The sequence below is a fragment of the Trachurus trachurus genome (assembly GCF_905171665.1).
Source record: "Trachurus trachurus genome assembly, chromosome: 6".
NCBI lineage: Eukaryota > Metazoa > Chordata > Actinopteri > Carangiformes > Carangidae > Trachurus > Trachurus trachurus.
Window position 1 is genome coordinate 1,856,617 of NC_139897.1, and position 27,670 is coordinate 1,884,286.

Here is a 27,670-nt window from a genome sequence, read left to right on the forward strand (position 1 = left end):
GAAAGCACTGTATTAGGGGTTCATTGAGTCCCATTGCTACAGGCATATACTGTAAAATCAAGCACCTGTCTTTGCAGTCTGACTTAAAAACACCTGTGAAAGAATGCATCATTCTAAAGAGTTGCTGGACTGAAATAATTACAACTACTTTGTTTGTGAAATTTAAAAAGTAAAGTGGAAGTGTTTAGGAACTACAGCAACTCAGCCCCAAAGTGGCCTGATCATGGAGAGTTGCAGAGCAGGGTCACTGAGTACTGAGACGAAGAGTGCGTGAAAGTCACAAATGCTCTGCTGACTCAGTTACTGCAGAGTTACTGCAGCCTTTTTGATCCAGTATGTGTGTATGATCATACAAGTGTGTCTCTCTCTGTGATCTAGCATCTAGCACCCATAGCTTAATGTTTAGGAAAGAAAATGAAAAAGGTATAAAAGAGAAGAGACAGAAAAGAAAAGGTTTAGATTAGGGATGTCACAATTACTTGTTTTCACAATTAATGGCGGTATTAAACGCCACAATTAATTGATCGTAAAGATTCCTAAATACCGTCACTTTCCAAAAAAGATTATGTTGATACCATATCGGCAGATGTGCGCCAAAGTACATGCACAAATACTGGTCCATTTATCTAAAGTAACACTGAATTGGTAGGAATTTAAATGTTGGCATGGAAATTATTAAAATGAACTTAAACATTTGGTATAGATGACAAATAATGACTTAAATATTTCAAACACTTCCCCCGGGAGATAAATAACTGGTCCTATATTAAGAGATTAGTAATGTAATTATATTGTGACTATATTTGATTTTACACATTCATAGTGTTGTGAAATGTATTGATGCATAATAATTGTGATAATTGTAATACCGTGATTATTTCTGTGACAATAATCGTACCAAGAAAATCTACTGTATAATCGTGGCATTCCTACCTTAGATGGTTGTTGTGCCACATATAATATAGACACAGCTCTGACTCAACATTGATGAAGTTTGTGTTTGTGTGTGTGTTCAGATCTTTATGAAGTACGGTCGTCAGCGATGGAAGCTGCGCGGCAGAATCGAGATCAATGCCAAACAGGTGTGGGACAGTGAGGACATGGTGTTTCTGCCACTCATCCATGACTTCCTCTCTGTGAAGGTCAGTTCCTCCTGGTGTCTCTTTTAACATCTTTGAATTTATTTCCACTGCTGCCTTAGACCTATCTGGCATCTGAAATAACTTTTTCCTGCAAGATCGTCTCCTTTTGTCTTACTCTGGTCAGTACACCTCTGGTTCCAGGCTAGTTGATCCTGTCTCTCACTGTTTTTGTCTGAAATGTAATGGGACAATAAAGTTATTACTTCCTCTGATTAATATGACAGTGTGTGTGTCAGTCTGGTTGAGACACTCTGTCTGGAGAAGGCAGGAGACAATGGTTGCATGATCAAATTATTTTTCTTTGCGGTCTCCTAGGTGACAGAGCTGAAGAGCTTAGCCAATCACGTGGTCGTTGGAAGTGTTTCCTGCGAGACCAAGGACCTGTTTGCCGCGCTGCCCCAGACGGTTGCCGTGGATATTAATGACCTTGGGACTATTAAGCTGAGCCTCGAAGTCACCTGGAAGTGAGTTTTTCCAACCATCCACTCCTGAGGTTGTACTGTTTGTCCCTTTAATCAGCCAGCTGTTATTCAGTAACAGAACATCACTTAAATATTATATGGAGTGGTTATTTATACACACTCATCCACTCTCCCTTCATCAGTCCATTTGACAAAGATGACCTGGGGTCAGTGGCCAGCACTGTCAACAAAGCCCCGACCGTCAGTAAGAGATTCTCAACAATCTTCAACCAGAGTCCACCCGACACGCCGTCTCTACGGGAACAAGCCTTCTATGTGAGTGTTTGACTAATGTTTTCTCAGAGCAGAGACACTCAAGTGTTTGTCTTCCAGTTGCTGACTGGTTGAACTTTGTGCTGATATTCACACAGTCACCTTCATATTAATGTCTTATAAAACACGAGAGAGTGTAGTTGTGCCCAACCTGTGGGCTGCAGCCCCCCGACGGGCCGTGTGGCAAGTGGGTCAATATATTTTTTGCAAAAGAATGCAGGTTTAGTGAATCGTTTTTTTTTAAGTTTAAAAAGCGTCCAGTGTTTAAAGGGATAGTTCAACATTTTGGCAAATTGGCCCATTGCCATAATCCCTATAGTCATAGCAGTAGGTTCGTTACCTTTAATTGGTGCAAGCTCTTTTTAGAACGGTGGAGCAGAGCCGTGAGCTGCTCAGAGCTACGCTACGGAGGCTAATGGGATTTCTTGGTTTCTCTCATCAAACTCATCAACGTTACGAAACTGAGCCGTTTTCGAGGTACATACAGAGACTGCTTGCTGAAAAACTGTCCCTGAAGGCAACGCGCATCAGCGGTTTTGCATGAATTTATCTCTAAAACAACTCTGTCTCGTAACGTTCTGTTATTATCTCATAGCGTGTTGAATGTGCAGGTCACAACTTGTCCACCAGAGCGTTTTGGAGTTGTTGGATTGTGTATTTGATGAGTTTGATGAGGGAAACCAAGAAATCCCATTAGCCTCCGTAGCGTAGCTCTGAGCAGCTCGCGGCTCTGCTCCACCGTTCTAAAAATAGCTTACACCGACAATTAAAGGTAATGAACCTACTGCTATGACTATATGGATTATGGCAATGGGCCAATTTGCCAAAATGTTGAACTATCCCTTTAAAACCTCCTTTTATTGCACTGGTTATTATGACTGTACGCACCACCAGACCCAGATGAGGTGTCATGGTGTAGAAAACACTGCAGAGGGAGTTCAGGGAAACAGCCTCTAACTGCTCCCACTGCGCTTTGCTCCACCTGCTGCTCCTCCCACTTCAGTCTCTGCCTCGGAGTCTGACCAGGCGGCAGCACTGGCCACTGCTGGACATCTTCAGAGACACACTTAGCCACAGCTGTTCCTGTAGTGACAACTCGCCAACAAGACACGTCACATCTGTAAGTCATGTTGGAGACGTAGATCCCCTGCAGATTGTAGAAGAGAGCCCCCTTGGACATGGACTAGTAGCAGTGATGACGGTGTAGAACGTCACAAACCTAGAACTGTAGTCTCCATTTGTGGAGCTATGATGTATGTAGATGATGTAGATGGTACTTTTAGCACTTTTTTAGTGAATTTATGATGATAGACTCTATCATCCACCAGTGAGTTTACCACCTAATTTAAAGGGATAGTTCAACATTTTGGCAAATTGCCATAATCCCTCCAGTCTAGGTTCGTTACATTTAATTGTCGGTGCAAGTTATTTTTAGAACCATGGAGCAGAGTTGCAAGCTGCTTCAGATGTTTTCGAGGCAAATGCAGAGACTGCTTGCCGAAAAACTGCCCCTGACGGGAACACGCATAAGAGGTCAACAACTCTGTCTCGTAACGTTGTGTTATTATCTCATAGTGTGGTGAATGTGCAGGTCACAATTTGTTCACAAGAGCATTTTAGAGTTGTTGGATTGTGTATTTGATGAGTTTGATGAGAGAAACCAAGAAATCCCATGAGCCTCGGTAGCGTAGCTCTGTTCCACCGTTCTAAAAATAGCTTGCACCGACAATTAAAGGTAACAACCTACTCCTGAAACTATAGGGATTATGGCAATGGGCCAAAATGTTGAACTATCCCTTAAAGTTATGACAGTGCAAAAATATAAATACCTGTTCCACTCTTCTAAAAACAGCTTGCACCGACATTTAAAGGTAACGAACCTAGTCGTAAAACTATAGGGATTATGGCAATGGGCCAAAATGTTGAACTATCCCTTAAAGTTATGACAGTGCAAAAATATAAATACCTGTTCCACTCTTCTAAAAACAGCTTGCACCGACATTTAAAGGTAACGAACCTAGTCGTAAAACTATAGGGATTATGGCAATGGGCCAAAATGTTGAACTATCCCTTTAAGTTATGACAGCGCAAAAATATTAATACCATTAAGACAATAAAGGCACTGTAATTGTGTGTCTGTATTTGCCTGATTTTTTGCAATTGCTATTGACAAGAAAAGTGAAAGGATTCATCCACTGTCATGTACAGTGAAAAGTGTGTGAAGTGTGTCAGTCTGGAGTGTGCTGCTGATCTCTATCAGCCTGTACGCTGTTGGACTATTGAAGCTCATGGATGCAGAATTGACACGAGGCCTTCAGATGAATCTTTCTGGCAGCTAGTTTCCACGATGTCCACATCTGGACGTGCAGTGTTCATGAAGGCAGCGGCAAAAACTCAACGATCATTCCAGCGTGTTGTAGCTCATGCACCTGCACCTCAGACTTCACAAGATCTAGTCTGTGAGGAGAAAGTGACCAGTCTCAATAGAGAGTTTCTATTGGCTGTTGTAAAACATATCTAATGTTTAAAGGGATAGTTCACCCAAAATTCAAATTTCACTCATTATCTACTCACCCTCATGTCAACTAAGGGTGTATTCACACCTGTTTAGTGCGCACCCTGGTGCGCACCAAATGTTAAAATGATACATTGTTTCATTTTTCAGTTAGTGCGGTTGCTTTCACACCTGCTTTTTGTCACTCGGGACCAAACTTGGAGAACGTCACGTCTCCATGACGACCGGTTGGAATCTCGAAGCGCTGATTGATAAAACTTTCCTGATGGAGACTCCAGTAGGGCCGGTTGTTAGTAGCTCTGGTCATTTATTTCTATATTGTTTGCATGTATAACTCTGTTTGGTACTTCCGGCTGGTTTCCGGTTGCGTTCACCCAGCTCGGTCCCGTTAGTTCCCGGTTAAACGTTAAACACGGACCTCCGCTGCTCGGTAATCAGCTGCTCCGCGGACCCGAGGGACGGACCCGCCGACCTGAGCGGACTCAGCGGACACGCACCGACCGGCTGCCCCGCTGCTGCTGCTGCTGCTGCTGCTTCGTTTGTGGGGACAGAGCTCCGCAGCACCGGAGCACCGGGCGATCTCCCCGCTGCGTTAACCCGTTGTCAGTGACTACGGGAGCCCTTTTAGCTCAAACTTGTTGAGTTCGCCTGGCAGTTGGCTCGCACCAGAGTGCGGTTGCTTTCACACCTAAACTAGTGCGCACCAGAGTTCGGCTGGAGCCGAACCGAGACCACCTCCTCAGGCCGCACTAGTTTTGGTGCATTAGAGTGCGATTTGCTTTCACACCAACCCAAACTGGACCAAATTTAGTGCGCACCAGATTTAGTGCGCACTAACACTGCAGGTGTGAATACACCCTAAGAGCCGTGAGAATTTTCAGAGTCCTCCGTTCCTTCTCTGAGTTATGGGGGGGTCCACGCAGCAGTATTTGTCCATATAATGGTTGTCAATGGATACCAACTTTCTTGGTCCAAAAAGACACACCAAAAAACATCCAAATACCTCCATACTGCTCGTCTGTAAAGTCCCTCTTGTATTGAAGCCCCGACATGAGAAATTGTTCCGAAAAAAATTAAATAAGTCTATATTTTAAGCTTGTTTGTAGCGGAAGCTCCCAGTGTCTCGGTTCACTGCTCTTCCTGTGTCTGTGCAAATCTCGCGTGATTTGCACTGACTGGCAGAACAATTTCTCATGTCGGGGCTTCAATACAAGAGGGACTTTACAGACGAGCAGTATGGAGGTATTTGGATGTTTTTTGGTGTGTCTTTTTGGACGAAGAAAGTTGGTATCCATTGACAACCATTATATGGACAAATACTGCTGCGCAGAGCCCCCGTAACTCAGAGAAGGAACGGAGGACTCACAATTCTCACGGCTCTTAGTCGACATGAGGGTGAGTAGATAATGAGTGAAATTTGAATTTTGGGTGAACTATCCCTTTAATTAATTTTTGTACAGTGAGTGTACAGCCTCCTGAGGTGAGGCAACCAGCCTGGCTACCATGATCATGTCTGTACAGTGAGCAAGAGCAAAGCCTGTGGTCACAGTCCACATTTGCATAGACATTACTGAGCGGATAGAAAACCGTTGTTGGTCAAGCAAAGACTCACACAGCCCTGTCTTGTGTGTATCCGTGTGTCAGTGTGTTTGATCGGTGCTCTTCCCTTGCAGAACATGCTCCGTCGACATGAAGAGCTGGAGAACGGAACGGCTTGGTCCAACTCGTCTGAGTCCTCTGACGACTCCTACAGTCCTCAGCTGTCTACAGGAGGGCAACACAACTCCACACAACATACGGTAACACACATCATACAATATGTGTGTCCAAGTATGTATTATATACAAAGAATGAATTTACCGAAGACCAAACTCTTCAACTGTCAGTCATAAATCTGTTGTTTGAAAGGCTTTCTCAGTCATTTCCTGAGCAGTTGGCGTTTAATGTGCGTTTGGTTTTTGTGCTGTTCTGTTACACTCTGTCTGTTATTGTGAACCTAAATCATAACAGTATTTTTTATATCAAAAAGTAATGGCTTTTAGATGAGTCTGTCACCTCCGTCCTTCCTGTCCTGCCGCCTCAGGAGATAACCTCTCCTGAAATAAGAGTTGACCCTTTTATTTTGGAACAGTGAAACTCCACTGACTTCAGGTTGATTTGAACCCGTGGGGGGGGCTGGGTCTATTTCCTGGTTAGAGAGAATCAGCACACTGGAGATAAAGGTGCTTCCTACATTGCTGTATCCTTAATACAGATGCAGCCAAATCCTCTTCTGAATAACTGCCATTTGATATGCAAACTATTTGGCAGGGCAAATTTATGAACTGCAATTACCCGACCAAGGTGTTCAAGGAAGGCTTAGTCGTAAGGTCGTACTCCTATTATGACAAATATAGTACATGAAGTATTGCTACACTTGCTGTCTTAAAGGGATAGTTCACCCAAAATTGAAATTTCACTCATTATCTACTCACCCTCATGTGGACTAAGGGCTGGGAGAAGTTTCAGAGTCCTCCGTGGCTTCTCTGAGTTACAGGGGGTCTCGGCGTAGCAGTGCATGTCCATATAACGGTTGCAAATGGATACCAACTTTCTTCGTAACAAAAAGACACACCAAAAAACATCCAAGTACCTCCATGCTACTCGTATGTAATGTCCGTCTTGTATTGAAGCCCCAAAATGCGAAATTGTCTCGAAAAAAATGAAATAAGTCTATATTTCAAGCTTGTTTTGTAGCGGAAGCTCCTCTTCCCGGTTCGTCAAATTTGGACGACCTGGAAAGAGGACAGACCCTGGTTCGTCCAAATTTGACGGCATAGAGGTATTTGGATGTTTTTTGGTGTGTCTTTTTGTTACCAAGACAGTTGGTATCCATTTGCAACCGTTATATAGACATGCACTGCTACGCCGAGACCCCCTGTAACTCAGAGAAGCCACGGAGGACTCGGAGGAAAATTTAATTTTGGGTGAACTATCCCTTTAAAACGCTAGAAATGATTGATTGATGACTTTATGAACTCAATACCTCTAACACAAAAATTGTTTAAAAAATCCTGTGTAAAGCAAGTTGTAAAATAAGTAAATCAAAAACATGTCACACACAAACACATTAAAACACATTAAACGAGTCACAATAGTGCTCACGGGAACACAACCAATGAAAAGAGAAGGACATCAATAGGGAGCATTAAACCCAGGTTTGCTGTCATGTTAAAGCACATTCAGGAAATTATTTTAGAATCTATTGTGAATAAAACAGCAGCAGGGCCATTTGACTGACTGAATATATTTCCACCACTGGTCAGGCTACTGAGCTCTGGTTTCCTGGCTGCTCGGGAATGGCAGGGAAGAGAAGGAGCACTTCCAATACACTGAGTCTTATTTCCATCACATCAGATAAACTACTCTCATTAACACGTATCATTATCACTAAAGGAGGTAGAGAGAGAACTAAACATAAGTCGATCTCGAGGCAGCTGATGTGTCTGCTCCACTCTGCATCAAACTGACTCGGCTTTTTGGACTGTAGAAAATTGTGTGTTTAAACTACGTTGTATGTAAGTGTTTTGGGTGCAACCCTCCTGATCAATAAGCATGTTCATGTCTCTAGGCCGGGGTGACGACCCCAGAGATCCAGCCCGCTGTAAAAGGAAGTCCCTCCACACAACCTAACATCTCATTTAGTCCCAGAGACTCCTCCTCCTCCTCAACTCCGAAGCCCACACACAGAGTCAGCGCCATCAGCGAGGTTCCTGATACGCCCGGACACCAGGCAGAGAGCAACAGGTGCTGCTTCATTCGCTTTCTCTATTCTTTTTTTTTTTTTTTTTTTTTATCCAGGAGAAACGTAGAAAGTCATTTCAGTACCATTACACCCATACAGAGCTAAACAAAAACATGTATTTGGACAATTGTGTTAACATATTCACCAAGCTATTACTGTACTCTCCCTTTCATTTTACAATGTTTTAAATAGGAACATTTGAACAAAAGAAGTCACTTACTAATTCTTCCATCAAGATTAATAGACTGGTACTTCAAGCCATGTAATAGTTACTTAAAGGTACATTGTGTAAGAATTACTCCCATCTAGCGGAGCAACTCAATCGTATTTTTCATGCTGCATTCACGTGAAATTGGGCAGACGGCAGACGGACGACAGCCGCTGCAGGTAACGGCTTAAACAAGCCTCTATGTAAACAAGTGGTCCGTCAGCACGAGGCAAAACAATACACGTGACAATATGTTGTCATGGCGATGTGGTATTGTTTACCTGACCCACGTTTTACCGGCTTTCTCTGGACTTCTGTGACTAAAATGACATCTGGTTTGTTACCGACGGCCGTTTTTCCTACTGCACCTGAATGCAGCATTCACGTGCAGTCCTCACAGTCCTCACTGCGTTACCACGGTGACTTTTCACAGACGCCACCTCGACCTGAGCCGACAGCTCCGGTGTCTCCGCTGAGTTTCCGTGGTTTCCTACCGTCACGCTGCCACTGAACGTAAAAACATGGAGACACCACATGGCAGCAGCACCGAGCTTACCCGCTCCATGTAGATATGAATGATATGAACGGCTCATTCAGAGCTGAAAGGAACACTTCAGTTTGTTGATGGGGGGATTACTGATTAATGAAAAACAGACTTTTGAATGAAATAATCAATTTTCGTGAATAGATAACAGAAGAAGTTACACAATGTCCCTTTAAAGCAGTTCAGGTCTCTGTGATTTTATATATCTGATCCACTTGGACCACCAACTCTTAAATTTCTCCGAATGCAGTTTTAGTCAGTCTCTCCATGATGTAGATTTCGTGAACAGTCCCTTGCCAGTCTTCCAGTGTCGGTGCGTTGGGTTGTAGCCATTTCCTTGTTATAGCTTTCTTTGCTCCAGTCAATAATATCTTCATTAGATATTTGTCTGCTATTGATTGGATATGTAATGCCATGGTACAAAAATACATTGAGCTGACATCAAATTGTATAGTCATTTGAAACATATACTCCAGACAATCAAGAATGTCATGCCAGAAAGATGTTTCGGAGTTTCGGACTCGGTTTCTCTATTCTATGTGCCGACCTTTTGACATTTGTTGACATTGCTATTCTCTTTATTACGTAATGTGGTATACACAGATGATGATTTTATATAATTAAACTAACACATACATGAACTCATTTACAGGAAAGAGGAGAAGGTGACAAAACCTGACAGTGAGGAAGACAATGCGATGCAACAGTCTCCGATAGCAACAGCGGATGGCGCGGCCACCAACAGCCACGCTTCGTGCAGTTACTTGCGCTCTCTGAGCCACATCAGTGAAAGCAGCGCCGACGGCGTCGTGTTGACGGACAAGTCAGCCGGCGAATCAGGGGAGGTGGTGTCTCTGGTTTCCCTCATCTCCATCAACGACATAGAGATGGAGATGCCCAGCAGAACTCCTGAGCCACCCAGCCCTGCCGCCGCGGACGCATCGCCAAGGAGACAAGCTGTCGCCGAGGAAAACACACCGACCGACGCCGTCGTAGATCAACAGCCGACAGAGGTGAGACAGGACACGCCCAGCCCCGTCCTCACGCACTCCTCTGCCAACACCGAAGAGACGGACGCTCCATCCAACCTGGAGTTTGACATCCTCCCAGAAAGCGGAGACGTGACGTACGTGGCCCGGCGCGTGGCCGTGGACGAGGAGGGATCCGCTGCGGGCGCAGACTGCCTGTCCATGGCGGACGATGGTCCAGTGGACTGTGGGCTGGAGGACGCCCTGGGAGCTGTAGTGTCCTCTCTGGATGATTACAGAGGACAGTTCCCAGAGTTACAGCTGCTGGAACAAGAGCTGAAGCTGCTGCAGGTCACACTGAAGGTGAGGACACGTGTGTGTGAGAAACAAAGGTACTCAGAGCATGGAATCACATAAAACAGTAAAAGTTATGTTTTAGTATAAAAACAAATGATTGCGATGGTTAGTGGACAGATATACAAACACTACTAGGGCTAATAATATACTTTAATATATTTTTATGATGCATGATGCTTCCAAAAAGACACATTTTTATTTCTCAGCTCCTGACAAAAACCATCTTCTGATCCAGTTCTGGGTTATTTCTCAATGTACGTTACACTAGCAACTTACATAGGACAGAGACTGTCTTAATATAATCAGGAGCGTTATCCTGCTGTCTGACACTCACATATCTTTAAAGGGGACATATTATGCAAAACTCACTTTTTCATTGCTTTAGTATGTGTATTTGCGTATCCGGAGTGCCTCCTCACCCCTTAAACGTAAGTTTTGACAACTACGTCAACATTTTGTAAACTGCATCTGAAAATGTGTCTCTTAACAAGCCGTTTTTCACCCGGCTTATTACATCACAAGCCGGGTGATGTGAATATTCAAGCCCTCGCTCCCATGGTTACCATGGTTACCTCAGCTACCAGAGCGAAGATTCTAAACCGACCGTTTAGAGCAGGGCTGTGAAACTGGTGTGTAGAGAACCCAGCTGTGCTCAATCTTTTGGTTTTTCTGACCAAAGCATGTTACTAACATTACTTTTAGACATCAAGGTACCATGTCAAGAAGCAAAAATGAGCGTAATATGTCCCCTTTAATTTATATCTGTAGAACTTCTTAAACTATACAGTCTTTTTGGTAATGGTTGCTTTACTATCAACCAGTCGATGATCATATTTATATATTTTATACTGTATAATACATTGTTTTGAAATCTTTTTGCATTGAATTGTATTTAAAGTTCAACAAATTCCCCTGTTATGTGTGTTATGTATGTGTATTTTCAAAGTTAGTGAGTAATTATGTAAATTATTTGCAACCTCAGCGCATTCATGAAAAATTGCAAAATTGCAAAATTTAAAATCAATATCACCCACAGACTCAAGCAATGTGAACATTGTTTGGATTAATGCAGCTCTATCATTCTACTAACACTCCCACCACTCCCAAAATGATCAGTTTCTCTGGTTTACTATTTATGTACAGTATGTGTAAAATTAACATTTTTTTTTTTTTATTCTATCAACTACCGACAACATTTCTCCCAGAATCGAAATAAAAATATTGTCATTTAGAGCTTTATTGGCTGAAAATGACAACTGGTCAAAATAACAAAAAATATCAAGTCTTTTCAGACCTTGAATAATAAAAATGCAAAGAAAACATGTTCATATTTATTCCTAAACAAAGCAGCAAGAATATTTTAACTCAGGAAGAGTTTATAAATCAGTTTTTGTGGGATAATGTCAATGTTTAATCCCAGCAGTGGTTTTTATAATCTTCCTATAAAACCAGATGTGGTTCAGGTGATGACCTCATCAGTGTCTCATTAAGTAGAATGAGTTGTGTTTGTGTTGGTGTTTAAAAAAGAAAAGAAAAGAATGACTGTCATACATGTAGAGATGCTTTTAAGAAACATTTGTGAAAGTGGTCTCTTAAAACTATTTTATTCTGAGCTCAGAGAGAAGAGAAGGTTGTATATACTGTAGGGTGTGTATGTTTCCTATTGTCTTTCCATTTTGTGTACAGAGATCTGCATATGCATGGACTGTGAATCTAAAGAGTGTGTGTGTGTGTGTGTGTGTGTGTGTGTGTGTGTGTGTGTGTGTGTGTGTGTGTGTGTGTGTGTGTGTGTGTGTGTGTGTGTGTGTGTGTGTGTGTGTGTGTGTGTGTGTGTGTGTGTGTGTGTGTGTGTGTGTGTGTGTGTGTGTGTGTGTGTGTGTGTGTGTGTGTGTGCGTGTGTGCGTGCGTGCGCAGGGTGGCAGGCACAGCCGTTCGCCCAGCATGGTCAGCCTCACCGTGGAAACGGCTCTGGGCAGCTTTGATTTCCTCAACACGTCTGACTGGGAGGAAGATGAGGAGGACAAGGGCGACAGTCGGAGCAGAAGTGTCCGGTCAGTGCTGCAACCCAAACAAACAAACATACATACATTCATAAGATCAGCTCGAAAACACACTCTTTTGTCAAGTAAATGACCTTGGTGTCAGTAATCTGCAGATATGGAGAACAGTCTGATATTGCAGGATGTTGCTGACATCTAGTGGATGTGTGTTATATCATCAATGTGGCGCAGATTCGTAAACTCATGCAAAGTGATGGTGGAAAAACAATTTTACAGTATACATGTAAGCTTAGAATCTTTCATTTTTAGTGCTTTACACATTAATCATGTCTCGGCAGCAGTTTTTTTTTATGATGATGTTATTGTTGACTATTAAAGGGATAGTTCACCCAAAATTGAAATTTCACTCATTATCTAGAGAAGTTTCAGAGTCCTCCGTGGCTTCTCTGAGTTACAGGGGGTCTCGGCGTAGCAGTGCATGTCCATATAACAGTTGCAAATGGATACCAACTGTCTTCGTAACAAAAAGACACACCAAAAAACATCCAAATACCTCCATGCTGCTCGTATGTAATGTCCGTCTTGTATTGAAGCCCCGAAATGCGAAATTGTCCCGAAAAAAATTAAATAAGTCTATATTTCAAGCTCGTTTGTAGCGGAAGCTTCTCGAAGCTCCTCTTCCCGGTTCGTCAAATTTGGACGGACCAGGAAGAGGAGCTTCCACTACAAACAAGTGGAAGCTCCTCTTTCGCATTTCGGGGCTTCAATACAAGACGGACATTATATACGAGCAGCATGGAGGTATTTGGATGTTTTTTGGTGTGTCTTTTTATTACGAAGACAGTTGGTATCCATTTGCAACCGTTATATGGACATGCACTGCTACGCCGAGACCCCCTGTAACTCAGAGAAGCCACGGAGGACTCTGAAACTTCTCCCAGTCCACATGAGGGTGAGTAGATAATGAGTGAAATTTCAATTTTGGGTGAACTATCCCTTTAATTCACCCTGCATGTTTTTCATAATAACTCCAGAGTTGACAGATCTGACAGAAAACAATTCTGTATTCATAGATTTGGGCTTCAGGCAATCAAACAAGGTCTTCTATCAGTACTGGATAATGTCATAAGTCTATAGCTTTCTACAGGCAGACAGGCAGGCAGATAGAGCTTCCTCTGTGATGATTCCTGCTGCAGTAGGTCTCCATGACCGCATTTGTATCATGATTAGACAAACAGACTCACAAGGTCAACTGCTCCATCAGATGGTCGACCAGCTGACCAACAGACAGACAGATATTGCCACCTCTGCAGCCATGAGTGAAGCTAAAAAGAAAGTCAAGGTTTTGACATAGGCTGAGGTTAACTGCTTGTAATTCAACAAACATCATGAAGCAGCAGCTACAGATGCCAGCTGATGAAAACAAAGAAAGCTCAGTAACTAATGATGCTGCACATGTCATCTAACATGTTATAACAGCTTATATATGTTAAGAAGCTAATAAAGTAGTTTTATAGGGGAGTTCTCATTGTAAAGTGGTACCTAGATAAAATAATTGCCAGTGATATTTCTCCCTCTTCAGAGAGAGTTGCATCTGACACCTCAATACTTTTCTTTATTTTATCAAATGATCTGTGCTGCTACTATAACAATGTGACACATTTCACTTTTATGATCGTGATCGCGCATTGCGCGTTTCATACAGCCTGTTGACCCATGTGTCTGTTCCTCTGGACACTCTTATGTGTGTGTTTGTGTAGGTCTCTGCAGGACAGAGGCTGGCACGGGCCCTCCTCTCCCCCCTCCCCCCTCACCACAGGCTGCGGCACGCTGGACTGCTCCTTGGTGGTCCATCTGAAGAACTGCAGCGCTCAGTTATTGGTAACCAAGCCATGACTTCTACAGCATCTACAGTGTATCCCCCACTTGTCAAAGACAATTAAATAAAACATAAAATACACAGAAATGGGACAAGATGGAAGATAATAACAAATAGAAAACAATTAATATACAAAGAGTTCATTTGAAAAAGCAGTTAACTGTTTTAAAAAAAAATTCAAAACAATTTTTTTGAATTAATTATTATTTACACCAGGTGATATCAGTCAAACCAAAGTTGAGTGGCTTTGACGAAGGAGATGAGATGTAACAAAACAGACGTAGCTCAAAAAAATAAAGCTTTATTGAAAACAACACTATGCAAAGAATAATTCAAAAGCATCAGTTCATCTTTTTCAAAATGGCATTTACCTGCTTTTGCAAATGAACTCTTTAAAGATATAATTTATAGTGGAAAACCAGAAAACAAATGGATAAAAAGGGAGAGGGAGTGATTTCCAGAAGAAGAATAAAAGTTTGTTACATAGAATTTAATCAGATTATTTTATGATCTCAAGTAGTGACATGCTCACATTCATCCTGAACAGCTGCCAAAAAAACCCTCTTTTGAAATTTGTTATAGTTTTCAGTATTGTAATCTGCTTCCACTTGGCACTTTAATCAAATAGCGAAATGTTGTTTTATGTATTTCTGTCCAAAACATATAAATAAAGGTTAAATGGAATAAGAAAAATAAACCTTCCTGCCGCCCATGAAGCTGTAGCAGCTTCATCAGTCAAAACTAAGTGTTCTGACCAGTCAGTTCTTGACTTGACATGCTGTAATAATGAACTCTCTCTGGTTTGCCATTGTGCGTGTAGCGTCTGGGTATGTTTGGTCCTCTGCGGTGTGGAGAGATGTATGCCTTAGACCGGCTCCTGAGGGAGGCCAGGGTGCTGGAAATCATCCGACGCATCACCAAAGACAACCCGAGACGCCTCAGACAGCCTGCTGAAGGTATGTCCATGTGAATATTACATGTTGCCATCACTGTTCCCCTGATAGCACATGAACATCTGCACCTCTTTTACACTGATTCCATGTTCTGTTAACTCAAGTTGAAAATATTTCAACTCATTCTCATTTACACTTTGTCTTCCATGATGACAAAGCCAAAACTGAATTTGTAATTGAGTTTCAGCTCAGTTTCTTGATCAGCTGTTGGATGTATTATTATTGATACAGTGAATGTGTTGACTGTACATTGAGAGACACATTATGCATCATCTGGCACCAAAACACCAGTCTTGTTCACAGTCATGCAAATACAGCTCTGGAAACAATTATGAGACCACTCCAATTTGTTCTTAAATAGCATCTCTACATGTTTGGCAGCCATTCCATTCAGGGTTCTATTGAATTCCAACATAAGCAAAGCTCATTCTTAGCTGATCACCTGAACCAAATCATATTTAATGAGGATGTGAAAGGATTAGTGAGGTTATTCCACCAATGCTGATTTCACAACTCTTCCTAAGTTTAAATAAAATGGACTAGTTGTAATTTTCTACAAATAAATGCTCTTACTGACAATATTTATATTTTGAATTTGGGAGAAATGCTTTCAGTAGTTTATAGAATAAAACAAAAGTGTTCATTTTACTCACACACATATCTATAAATAGTAAAACCAGAGAAACTGATCATTTTGAAGTGGTCTCTTCATTTTTTCCAGAGCCGTAGATTTGTCTTGTTTCCTTTTGAATCAAACCTGCTTCATTATGTGAAAGTGACAACAAGCTACATTATATCAGTACAGAACATTTTTTTCAGTTTTCATCTCATTTGACAGACAAACTTGGCTAGAAGGAAGAAGGCTGTGGTGGTGAGGTGCTGACACTGTGTCAGTGCAGTAGACTGAAGGTTTCTGTCACCACCAAGTCTCAAAATATGTGTTGATGTTCCTGTATGAATAATAACTAAAATCTCCAACTGCAGCTATGTCTCAATGCCCCAAGCTGGATATAAAGCTTAAACTTCAGAAGCCTGATTCTTAACCCTCCCACCCTCTTTCCATCACAGTGATACCTCAGCTGGGTTCGTGCCTTGGTGCTGAGTCACTATGGCAACAGTGTGTGGGGCAGGGGAGTGTCTACAGCGCCTCTGCTGAGAGCTTCCTGGTTGCGCTCTCCACGGCTTACACCAGATTACTGCCGGAGAAGGCCAGCGGCATGGCCGACACAGGTACATCAGCATCCACGAGTGTGCGTGTCTGTTTGTGTGTCGTTAAAGCAGGTGCCGTGTTAACATGTGTATTGATTTGTGTGTATCTAGTGTTCTTGTCTCTGATTGAGCGAGTACTGGATCAGAGGTTACCACGGCGAGGCACCAACAGAGGCACAGTGACGGGGACACTGTTCCAGCTGTGGACTTACTTAGATGCCAACGACATCAGTGACATAGAAACACACATCACAGAGCTCGCAGAAGAGGGTATCTATGTCTCACACACACACATTCAAAGCGAAATGACTGCAATAAATCCTCCTGTCCTGTGTGTGGTAATAAACAGCGCTAACCTTCCTTCCACCAGTGTGGCTGATGCAGAGGCTGGCGTCCTGTGACCAGGATGTGATGGTCCAGGCGCTGAAGCGGCCTGCAGAGTGCAGCCTGAGGAGAGCAGGACTTCACGCTGTAGCTAAACTACTGAGAGACCCACGAGGCAAAGTGTCAGCATCTGCCAGCTCCGTGCTGAGGAGTCTGGCTGCTCAGCCCCGGCAGAGAGAGCAGGTCAGAGGGGTCACTTCTTTTCTTAACCCTCCTGTTGTCCTTCTGAGTCAAATCGACCAATCTGTTCCCTTCCTCCATCCTTCCTTCTTTCCTTCTTTCCACAATCCTTTTCCCCTTCCTTCCTTCCTTCCTTCCTTGACCTAATCTGTTCCTTCCCTCCATTTTTCTTTCCTTCCTTTTCCCCTTCTTTCCATCCTTCCTTCTTTCCTTCCTTCCTTCCTTGACCTAATCTGTTCCTTCCCTCCGTTTTTCTTTCCTTCCTTTTCCCTTTCCTTCTGTTCTTCCTTCCTTCCTTGACCTAATCTGTTCCTTCCCTCCATTTTTCTTTCTTTCTTTCCTTCCTTCCTTCCTTCCTTCCCTTCGTCCTGACTTCTTCTTCCTTCCTCTTTTGATCCAATTGACCTAATCTGTTCCTCCCCTCCATTTTTCTTTCCTTCCTTTTCCCCTTCCTTCCGTCCTTCCTTCCTTCCTTCCTTCCTTCCTTCCTTCCTTCCTTCCTTCCTTCCTTCCTTCCTTCCTTCCTTCCTTCCTTCCTTCCTTCCTTCCTTCCTTCCTTCGTCCTGACTTCTTCTTCCTTCCTCTTTTGATCCAATTGACCCAATCTGTTCCCTCCCTCCATATTTCTTTCCTTCCTTCTTTCCACAATCATTTTCCCCTTCCTTCCTTCCCTTCGTCCTTACTTCTTCCTTCCTTTTTGACCCAATTGACCCAATCTGTTCAACTATCTTACCTTCCTTTTTCCCTTCCTTCTTTCCTCCCATCTCTCCCTTCGTCCTTCCTTCCTTCCTTCCTTCCTTCCTTCCTTCCTTCCTTCCTTCCTTCCTTCCTTCCTTCCTTCCTTCCTTCCTTACCTGACCCAGGAGGACAACAGGAGGGTTAAATATTGTTTTGGGCTAGAAGAGGGACCAGCCCTGTGATTGCTAATGTCACTGACTGACTGACTGACTGACTGACTGACTGACTGACTGACAATATTTGCACCACTGGTCAGTGGAGCTGCAGCGAAAAGGAGGAGTGCTTCCAATACAGTGAGCCTCATCTCCATGTTATTGGCTGTGAGGCTGAGTGCAAACATAAGACACACCGGACAGAGAGAGAAAGAAGTCATCCATAATGAGGCTTCGTAATAACTATGTCCAAATCAAACAGAGGGAGTTACATAAGGACCTGCCTCTATTCAAAGTGTTTTATGTTCTGGAGTTGAGTAACTAATCAATAAACTCTCTTTCTACTCATAAAGGCAAAAGCCTGAAAAGATCATTTATAAAGTCTGTCTCTTTTAACTTTTGAACTGTTGACCCACATCGTTCATGACTTTGTCTTTAAATGTGATCCTTTAGTCCGTTTAAAGTCTGCTGTAGCATATTTATGACACTATTTGAGTATTTTACTGTGAAGACACCATCTCATGACACGTTTATTGTTTATTTATGGACAGTGTGAGACTGCGACATGGTTTACTTATTATCTTCCTGCCTTTACTTTTTTAAAATAAGATATAGAATAAAAGTTATTGGACTCTAAGGCTTCAATTACACAAACACATGACATGTTGTGTTCTCCTCAGGCTTTGGTCAGCTGTCTGGAGCTGCTGGAAGACCAGAGTGTGGACACCAGAGTCTGTGGCTGCAAAGCCTTGGCTTGTCTCAAGGTACAAACACATATTTGAATGATCCAGTTGAAAGCGACACAGGCAGCAGCTCTGTGTGTCTGAGCGGCAAAGAAGGGCTGAGTGAATCAATGTGCTTCACACAGCAACACTACAGATCACATTAGACATTATTAATATAACGTTTATTATGTAGATAATGTTCACTCATCCAAACCTGTTCCATTCTGTCAGAAAACATTTAAAGGCAATGTTGGCTCGAGAGATTATAGCACAAAGATGATCAAATGAAATCACTGTCATACAATTACGTATGTTTGCATTTTGTTTGTTCTTCATAATACTGTCTGTCTTGGTGTTACTGACCACTGTCGTCCATCTGTTGCCTCCCCAGGCCAAAGAAAGCATTGACCAGTTAGTGTATCTCTGCCGGACGGACAAGGAGGAGGTCCGCGACGCTGCCAAACAAGCTCTGCTCGTGCTCGGTAATAACAACCTTCGTATTTGTCAGAGTGACAGAACAGGGCGTACAAAGAGAGTAAAATGAATGTTAAACTCATTAAACGTATCACTAGAAAGCAGCACTGCCTTCCTGACAGTAGTGAAGGGGCTGGTTTTTAAAGTTCAGGGGTTTACTGTATGACTTTGTTGTGACCTTTTAAATAATAAAAGATTTTCAAAGTAATTTTTTAAGCTGGAGCCAGTGTAATGAAGCTGACCCAAATCTGAGCATTAATGTCAGTTTGCATAACTTCACAATGTTGGCTTAAACCTATTAACTAAATAAGACCCATGTTAAGACATAATTAGCCTAAAATGGCATTTGTTGGGTAGGCTCACTTTGAATATGTTTTAAATTTGCACAGAATGCATTTGTTGCATATATTTGTGGCTATGGTGACTGAAACATGCTTTTTTGTTATTTCATCCATTTGTTTTTTATTCCATTTCTTTCATATGTTTGTGACATAAGGCCATAACTAGGCAGAAATAAGAAATGTACATCTTTCCTGTTATCTGCCTGATTTTTCTTTTTCCAACACATATGTCTCTGGGGAGTGTCGACACATTTGTTCATTTTTTCATTCATTCATTCATTTTCTTTTTTTCCATTTTTGTTCTCTATTCATTGTGTGGCACAGGGGAGGAGGGGAAGATGGCCCACAGGCATGTGGAGACATCTCAGGACAGCATACCGAGACTCTTCGCTCCAGGAAGCATGGCCAGCACAGCTTTCTAACAACACACACATGCTCACATGCACACACACACACACACAAATGAGAAGGTCAGTCGCACAATATGAATCCTGTGTATTGTGCGGTGCTTTGACATTTCTCCCATCCCATCATGAACCAATGCTGAAACTTACAAAGACAAAATATGATCTATAATACACATTATGTACACTGTCAGAGAGGTTACATTGACGTTCACATATAGGACAGTGCCTCTGCTTAACACTGGGCAAAACATTTAAAGTCAGTAAGCTACAAATCCACCAGTTCATGTGATAACTACTCTGAGAACATCAGCTGGAAAAGATGCTGGGAAGAATGTATAATGTGAGCAGGAATTATAGGCAGACGGATACTGAAGGAAGAAGATGTGGAGGAGATGAGAGGACAGGGAGTGTCTGTATGGACACAAAGCTGTTTAAAGGCACTTTTCATGGTATACTAAATGCCAAAAATGTACAAAATGTTATAGTTTCTTGTGATTGTTGCTATCAAAGCTTTTTTTTTATTTCACATGTTGAGCCAGAAGACTCTCTACAGAATAATACATCTTCAAACTCCAGCTCCTTTTCTTATAGTGGATACTGTTGACTCTGGCTCAGGCTTAAAGGCTGTTCGAAAAATCCTGTTTCAGATGGAAACGGCTGATTCTGTGACATGTTGTCAAACTTCAACAGTAAGAACACCAATTGGCTTCTCTCATACAGCTCTGCTCTGCACTGTAGCCACTGGCTCACTTTACACTTGTTGATTGCAGTTTTTGCCAGATTACCTTTCTGTAGGAGTTGCGCCGAGGCTGTTAGTCAAGATCACTGGTCCAGTCCACATCTGACTGGTCCCCAGAAGTCAGGATAGTCCCTCTGAGACCAGATTTGGACAGAAAAACAACAACAATGTAAAACCAACAAAGCTACACTGCACAGCGACAGCACAAGACTGAGGCCAGACTCAGACCAGACTACAGCCCTGACCTGCAACGTTGTGAAATGCACTCGCAGGCTGAGACTGTAGAGGAAGTTTCCGTAGAGACGGTGACTGGTTCTCTGACCTGGGATAAGTATTAGTTTGTGCTCAGAAGACAGATATTCAGAAAGGATTGATCTCGTTGTCATGAATTTCTTTTTCACTGCAGGAACAAACAGCAGATTATTGAGACAGTAAACTCATAAAGATCTACAGAAACATAACGAAGAAGTATTTTTGAGATTTTATTCTAATCTCTTTTATCTGACTTTAGTACTTGGTGGCTGTTTGTTGCTCCTGTGTGTTCCACCTCTGTTCCTTTGTAGCATGATTGCACTCACTTGTCAAAACAACAGCACATCATCTGGCAGTGTCAGCAGCAAAAGTGTTACTACCTGTTCTGAATGGCCTCGCCAGAAGGAGAAAAGCCTGTTGTCATAGCAGCCTCCTCGCTACATCCCTCTGCCTCCCTGATCCCTCTACAAGAGCTCTGTGTGTTTTGTGTGTGACAGATAGAATATTTTAAACCCTGCCTACAGGAGGTGTGATGAGTCCTGATGCTGAGGAGATTTTTATAGAAGCCAAGAAAGAACATATTTGCAATTTTTTTATCCCATAATTATAAAAATATTTTTAGTAGGAAACATTTTTTTATGTACGATGATGTATATCCTTAATTAACAGGAAAAAATATATATTTTTATCATCTTTTAGGAGGATTTTTCTTTAGGAGTTATTCAAATGCTGTGAAAGCTATTGCCCTATGGAGGCACATCAGAGTGAGGCGTTTGTTCCTGCATTGAAAAAGAAAGAACAAAATTGAAAACATCTTGAAGATTTTTATTTGGACTTGTCAGCCTCGTGCATGCTGAATCACGTGTATGAGCTTTAAAAAAAAATGTAGATGTAGAGTTTGGACTTTGGATTGTTATAGGAGAGCCGCAGCCCGGGAAGCGAAGAAATGAATGAGATTTTTATTGGATTGTATTGGTGGATTTGAGGACAGGATATATGTTGTGTTTTACGTTCTTCCTGGATCTTTCAGTGGAGCTGGAATCCTTTAGCCAAATGTATTTTAAAGCTGCTGGTGATGGGTGAGCAGTTAGGCCTTCACTGTATTAGCCAGCGTGACATGTTGTTTATGCATGCAGTAGTAGACTCAATCAGCTGTTAGTCAGGTAGCCACCGCCGCCACAGGTTTATCAACCATGAACCGTCTTCCACTTCAAAAGAGAAAATCAAAAGCTTTCCAATCTCTGTCTTGTAGCCTTGATGTTTTATGTTGTCGACACACTGGCAACAGGTTGAAGAGACGAGAAGTCAAACTGTTGCTCTGCACAAAGACTGAGAGACTGGAGAAAATAGAGAATAGTTGAAGCAATTCAGTGCCATCACTCTTTATAATTATGACATATCTTATTCTTAATGGAAATACATATAATATGATTGTAAATTGTTTTTATCTAGCACAGTCTTTGTAAATGTATAATTTGTTTTATCAAATGCATTTTTACTGTAAAATTATTTTTCATTCATTCATTCAATCAACCAATCAGTTTCACAAATTGATTTATTGAATGAACACTAATTTCTGTATCACGGTCACTGCTGTAAATGGGAGTGGAGTCAATGAAAGGTTGTGTTGCTGTCACAGACTGCTGGGGAGGAGCAGACATGTGGATCTAGTACTGACAGACTGGTCCATGGAGGTCTGGGGTCAGATGGAGGTCTGGGGTCAGATCAAACTATATAACATAACCTATGAGGATTTCTGGCTTCTAGAAAGAATAAGAATTTCTGTTTTTGTTGAACTATTTATATCCCTCAACATTTGATCAGGAATAACGAGAACAGAAGTGGGCTTCATTTCTGAGCCCAGACATGGGATCATGAATAATTAAAGGGCCATACCAGTGTTTCTGCAGGTTTATGCCATGGACTACAAAGCACCACTTAAATCTACTGATTATTTTGCAAAGAAAGCACAAGTACCGCACGCTGGATTCACCAAAGAAAAACACTGACAACCTTCTTACTGACCTCACAGTAACTCAGTATTTCAAACTTACATAACTGACTACCGGTATCTGTAACAATTAGATGTTGTAAGATCTTGTAATGTTTTGGGTTAACCGATTTCCATTTATTTAAACACTGTAGCTACTATCACACTACACATACAGTATGTACAACAATAATGTAACAACAATTTAAACACAACTGTTCTGTGAGGGATTTACCAAACTCAAACTGAAGCATGAAGTGAAGAATGTGCTTTTATTTTAGAAAATGGGTAACTAAATGTTGCAACAACACTGGTATCATTCTTTGAGCATTGGAAATATTATATAAAGATTTAACTAAAATCACACAATGTGTTGAAGCTTCATACATTTTTTATTTTTTCATAGTCCAGCAAGTATCCCCCACAAAGTTTGAGCAGCCCCGGTGACGCCAGTCTTTCCTGCTTCAGGACTTTCACAGTGACTCTGCTGACAGTGACGCTGCCACTCTGCCTTTTTCCTTTCCTGAGCACTATGACTTGAGGGTCATCTCAGTCCGATGACTGATGAGAGTTTATCAGTAGCATATTTACAGTATGTAGATGGGTGGCAGGTTGACCCTTTTCTAGTTTCATGCTGTAAACAGGATGTATTGATTTTGACTGCGCTGTTCTGACAGTAAAAAACTACAATCACAATCTTGTGGTTGTTTGCCAACCAATCACACTGCAAGAAATATGGTTACAGCCTCTTGTAGCAACAGGCATGTCACTCCTGGAGTGTTAGTGTTATAGATGGGGCTCTACTGATCAACATCAATATCTGTAACTCCTCAAGGGAAAAAAATGTTTTGCACAAATGTCCACTTGGACTTGAGGACAATCTGATAAGATTTTGTTGGTCAAAGGTCAAAAGCCATGGTCAACTCTTAAAAACACTTTCTAGCCATTTCTCAAAACTTCACACAGTAATTATGACAATATTTCACATAAATTGTTCATATTTCATATCACTGGAGAAATATGGATGGAACTTGGAACTATAGTTTGAGTGACAAAGGCAGACAACCACAAGGAAGTGATTCTAGTCTTTCAGTCTCTAGTCTGAGCTTTCATCCCACTGATCAGTGTCCATCAAAGTCACACCAACATGTTGCAGTTTTAGTTTTGACTGCTGACATAAACTTCACTGTATGATTCTTACCCAGCGTGTGAACTTCCTACATGCTCAGAACAGTAGTTTGAGTTCATGTAGAATATGCAAATGTGACACAGGTATTGTCTTTAAGTGTAAGGGTTCAGGTTCTTAATGTAGCTACAATGTGCCAACCCTGTTTACTCTGATGTTATCAGCACCACTGAAGTGGGAAGAGAATCGACTTCCAAAGACTGTTATGAGAAACAAATCAGTGCTTGCTGTGCTTGGAAAGACAAAATAATCTTTACAGAGGACTATTCTTTAAAAAAAAATCAAGTTATCACTTCTAAAATTAAATTAAATAGCTTTTAAATTATCTGAATTTGTCCGAAAGGTAAATTAAAACAAGAAATCAGAGGTTTTTTTTTCTATGAATCTAAGATTAATCTCAGAAATGTTTTTCCTAATACCCCAAATCCTCTCTTTGTATCCCAAATGTACAATTATTGAAAGCAATAATGCATTTTTGATGTACTGTGGTGGTTCAGATATGATTTTCAGGTGTTCAAGGAAGGTCTGATTGGACTACGAGCAGGTTGTGTGTTGTGTTCAGTTTGGATGTTTTCTTTGATAGAGCATATTATAAATGACAGGCTGCAGTGTCACTGGAGTCAAAATATAGGACTGATGTTTTGGGGGGGGACTTACTGTTTGTAAATATGATGGCTATCACTGTATGCAATGTATTTAACACTATTAATTTCTATAGGACAGCAGCAATCTGCAGATATACTTCTGCATCCATAAAGCATCTCACAGTGTTAAAGTGCCTCAAGGTTGGATAGTAACCGAGATGCAAGAAGACATAGATGAGATACTTTATTAAGAATGAAGAGAGGGTGAAGCTGTGGAAATCCACTGCAGCACATTATATATTTTTTCCATAAGCTTGATAAATTGTGCAGCATTGGACACAAAATGTTTTATTCTTTTTCTTTCTTTTTTTTCTAAAATACATTTCCAGGTATTCTGGTGTCAAATACATACAAACTATTAAAACTGTGTTTAAAAATCTCTTGTACCATTGTGTTTGTTTATTATATCATGACCTGCATACGCACATGAAAGGAACTCGCATATTCTGGCCGAGATCTGTCTTGTCATAAGTTTATAGACAGGTTGTGAAGCGGCATTAGTAGTAATCTTTTGTTTATTGTTTCTGGTTTCTGTAGCACTTTGAGATTACTTTATGAAAAGTGCTTTACAAATAAAATGTATTATTAGACTGCGTCTCCTACAACAGTGAAGGACAGCAGCTGTAAACAGCTCACTGGCCTCAGCGAGTTAATATGTTTTGCTGACAGTCACTTGTGCCGGTAGGATTTTGCCCAGGGAGCAGCAAATACTGTATGCTGCGTTCACTGCATTTGTGAAAGTTTGGATACCCAATTAAAACGGGATACCTCTTAGCTCAGCTCAGATATGAAGGTGAATCACAAATGATCAAGGCTAAAGTGATTCAGTCACTGAATGTCTGTGTCTGTGAACTTCACTTTATGCTTGTCACGTTTTACACACACATGCACAAACTGACGTAACTGCAAGCAAAACTCAACAGTGCACACACCACAATTTGAGCAATCTTGCATGACATTGAACAGATGCACTGACGTCATTTGAGTACATCAATGTACGTTTTATTTGAAATTAAATTACCATAATTCCATACACAAGTTTAACTGTTGTCCTTGCTCTCGTTGTACATGATGTTGCCCTTTCTAAATGTTTTTTTTCCCTCTGATAGTCATGGTAATCTCCGAGGTTCATGAAAGCAGCCCTATTCTCGCACATTGTGATAAATGGCCTTCAATGTATTCCAACGGGGCGCCCCTCCTGGCCAATCAGGGTGAGTGCAGCAGCTTCGACACCACCCCCCAGCGGCCGCACAGGCGCACTGAGCTCCCAACTGCCATTTTGTGGCAGAGGCTACTCTGCTAAAGCGGGAGAGGGATTAAAACAAACTGCGAAGAAGCCTGCATTTCTTTTAGGCCGCCAAACTTTGTAGCAGACACTCTGTGCTCTCGGTCGAGTTGAACAGGAGGGGAAACACACGAAAAAGAGGTAAAGTATCACTACTTTTCTGATAAGGGGGAGTTTGCAGGATCTTTAATCGGCCTCTAGGTGTCACGATGGGGCTCTGGGTCCGGGCAGCAGCTCGTCGAAGAGTGTTTGTCTCCCTCTATCGTTATTGAAAACCCCGTCAAAATACGTTTAAATAACCGAAGTTATCATAAATGTTCGTACAGCCTTCTGTATTTCACGCATATCTGTGAAAACGTCGTCGAGGATAAGTTACGAATACTTCGTCGATTTGGTTGGAGAGTTTAGGCCGAGGCGTCCATTTTCTCTCCTCTTTGTTTCTTTACAGGCTCGACGACATGGAAACTGGCGGGTTTAACTTATCGCCCACAGCTAACCTTAGCCTGGTAGTATTAGCATACGCAAAGTGTAGTCTCAAACGAGCATTCATCACATCACTACATTATTATACACATGACTTGGTCACATCTCCCAACAGATGCTTCTTTATTGTTTAGCATGTTACACCACGTTAACGCATCTTTATTTGAAGAAAGTAACGATAACGGAGTTAGCTCAGATTTAAGGCCTACCCCACCCACTGCCTTCCGTAACGTTATCTGTCCGATTCCCTAACGAAAACCTGTGCAATGAGTTGTTTTAGTGTGTCCTTTTGCAGACCCGGTGGTCATCGAGCTGTTGAATTGTAGCCGGTGTTAGATATTTTCCTTGTAGAGAGGCGCGCACACGGAAATGGCAACACGAAGGCCGACGCGGAAAAAGAGCATGACGCGGCATTCACAGCAAAACGATCCTCGGTGATCATCACTGCGGCCACTGATTCACTAAAACCAAACGCTTGATTTTGTGCTCCCCCAAACTCTGTCCTCCTCCGTAGAGTATAAAACGGCTCTTCTTTCCCCCCCCGGTCACCTCGGCCGTGGTTGGATTTGGCAGTTGTTGTTGTTGCACCCGCCGCCCGCTTGTCTCTTATTCTAAGCCCACCTAGAGAGTCACAGCCACAGATATATATTACAGCAGAGAGCTCCCTCTACGACTCGGCTTGGAGAGCTACAAAAATACCGCTGGATAAATGCTGTGCATGGAGGCGACAGTTGCCCCACTGGACGCTGATTACCTTCACCGTGTTGTGACAATTTTGTTTAACCATATGTTAGTCTGCGAGGGCCTGTACCAGAGCCTCTTCATCTATTTAGCGACATTAAGATAAGCATTATGTGAAAACCTAGACACAATCAGACGCTGGACATTGTTACAAACATGACTGTGCTGCTGTTAACTCCCCTTGTCAGTGTTTTTACACTCAGTTTGCATTTTCTAACTTGATTGTATCCAGTCTGTTCAGGCCAGGATGCAATTCTAATGTTTATTAGTCAGCTGAGCAAATATACAACCACCATTTGATATGCTCACAAGTGTCCATCTTATTAGGTGCTACTGATAGTCAATATAAATAAACTTCTACTGCTAAGTGCTAACTAATATTTTACTGGCACATGAAGTATATAGGGATGGTTTTTACTCAGTTATGTATACAGCTTTTAGATCTTAATGAAGACCAGTTTTGGGATAGTGGTGAATATGTCACAAATCAACATGGACTAAAATCTGGTTAAAATGACCCCTTAATTTTTTTAAATTCAAGTCTGAATAAAAAATGATAAAGTAATGAAGCTATTCATATGTTAATCTCCTCTTGAGAGAATCCTTCTTACTTCTTCCAGATACAAAAGGACTTGGTCTTACTGAATATAAACCTG

At 41.8% G+C, this 27,670-nt stretch overlaps 1 protein-coding gene across 2 annotated transcripts in view; it reads left to right on the top strand.

Annotated features, from left to right (window-relative positions):
- LOC310987496 (rho family-interacting cell polarization regulator 1-like) overlaps window positions 1-24,842 on the top strand; it is a 68,111-nt gene extending 43,269 nt beyond the window's left edge. For both annotated transcript variants that reach the window (XM_083973784.1, XM_083973783.1), the window contains exons 10-24: window positions 1,017-1,142; window positions 1,458-1,606; window positions 1,747-1,879; window positions 6,065-6,190; window positions 8,002-8,177; window positions 9,580-10,258; window positions 12,167-12,303; window positions 14,013-14,133; window positions 14,952-15,087; window positions 16,153-16,314; window positions 16,405-16,563; window positions 16,664-16,860; window positions 18,428-18,511; window positions 18,864-18,954; window positions 19,612-24,842. In XM_083973784.1, coding sequence (XP_083829910.1) covers window positions 1,017-1,142; window positions 1,458-1,606; window positions 1,747-1,879; window positions 6,065-6,190; window positions 8,002-8,177; window positions 9,580-10,258; window positions 12,167-12,303; window positions 14,013-14,133; window positions 14,952-15,087; window positions 16,153-16,314; window positions 16,405-16,563; window positions 16,664-16,860; window positions 18,428-18,511; window positions 18,864-18,954; window positions 19,612-19,709 — 2,574 coding nt within the window. In that variant the 3' untranslated portion in view covers window positions 19,710-24,842. The remainder of the gene's footprint in view (window positions 1-1,016; window positions 1,143-1,457; window positions 1,607-1,746; window positions 1,880-6,064; window positions 6,191-8,001; window positions 8,178-9,579; window positions 10,259-12,166; window positions 12,304-14,012; window positions 14,134-14,951; window positions 15,088-16,152; window positions 16,315-16,404; window positions 16,564-16,663; window positions 16,861-18,427; window positions 18,512-18,863; window positions 18,955-19,611) is intronic.
- Window positions 24,843-27,670: the final 2,828 nt, after the last annotated feature.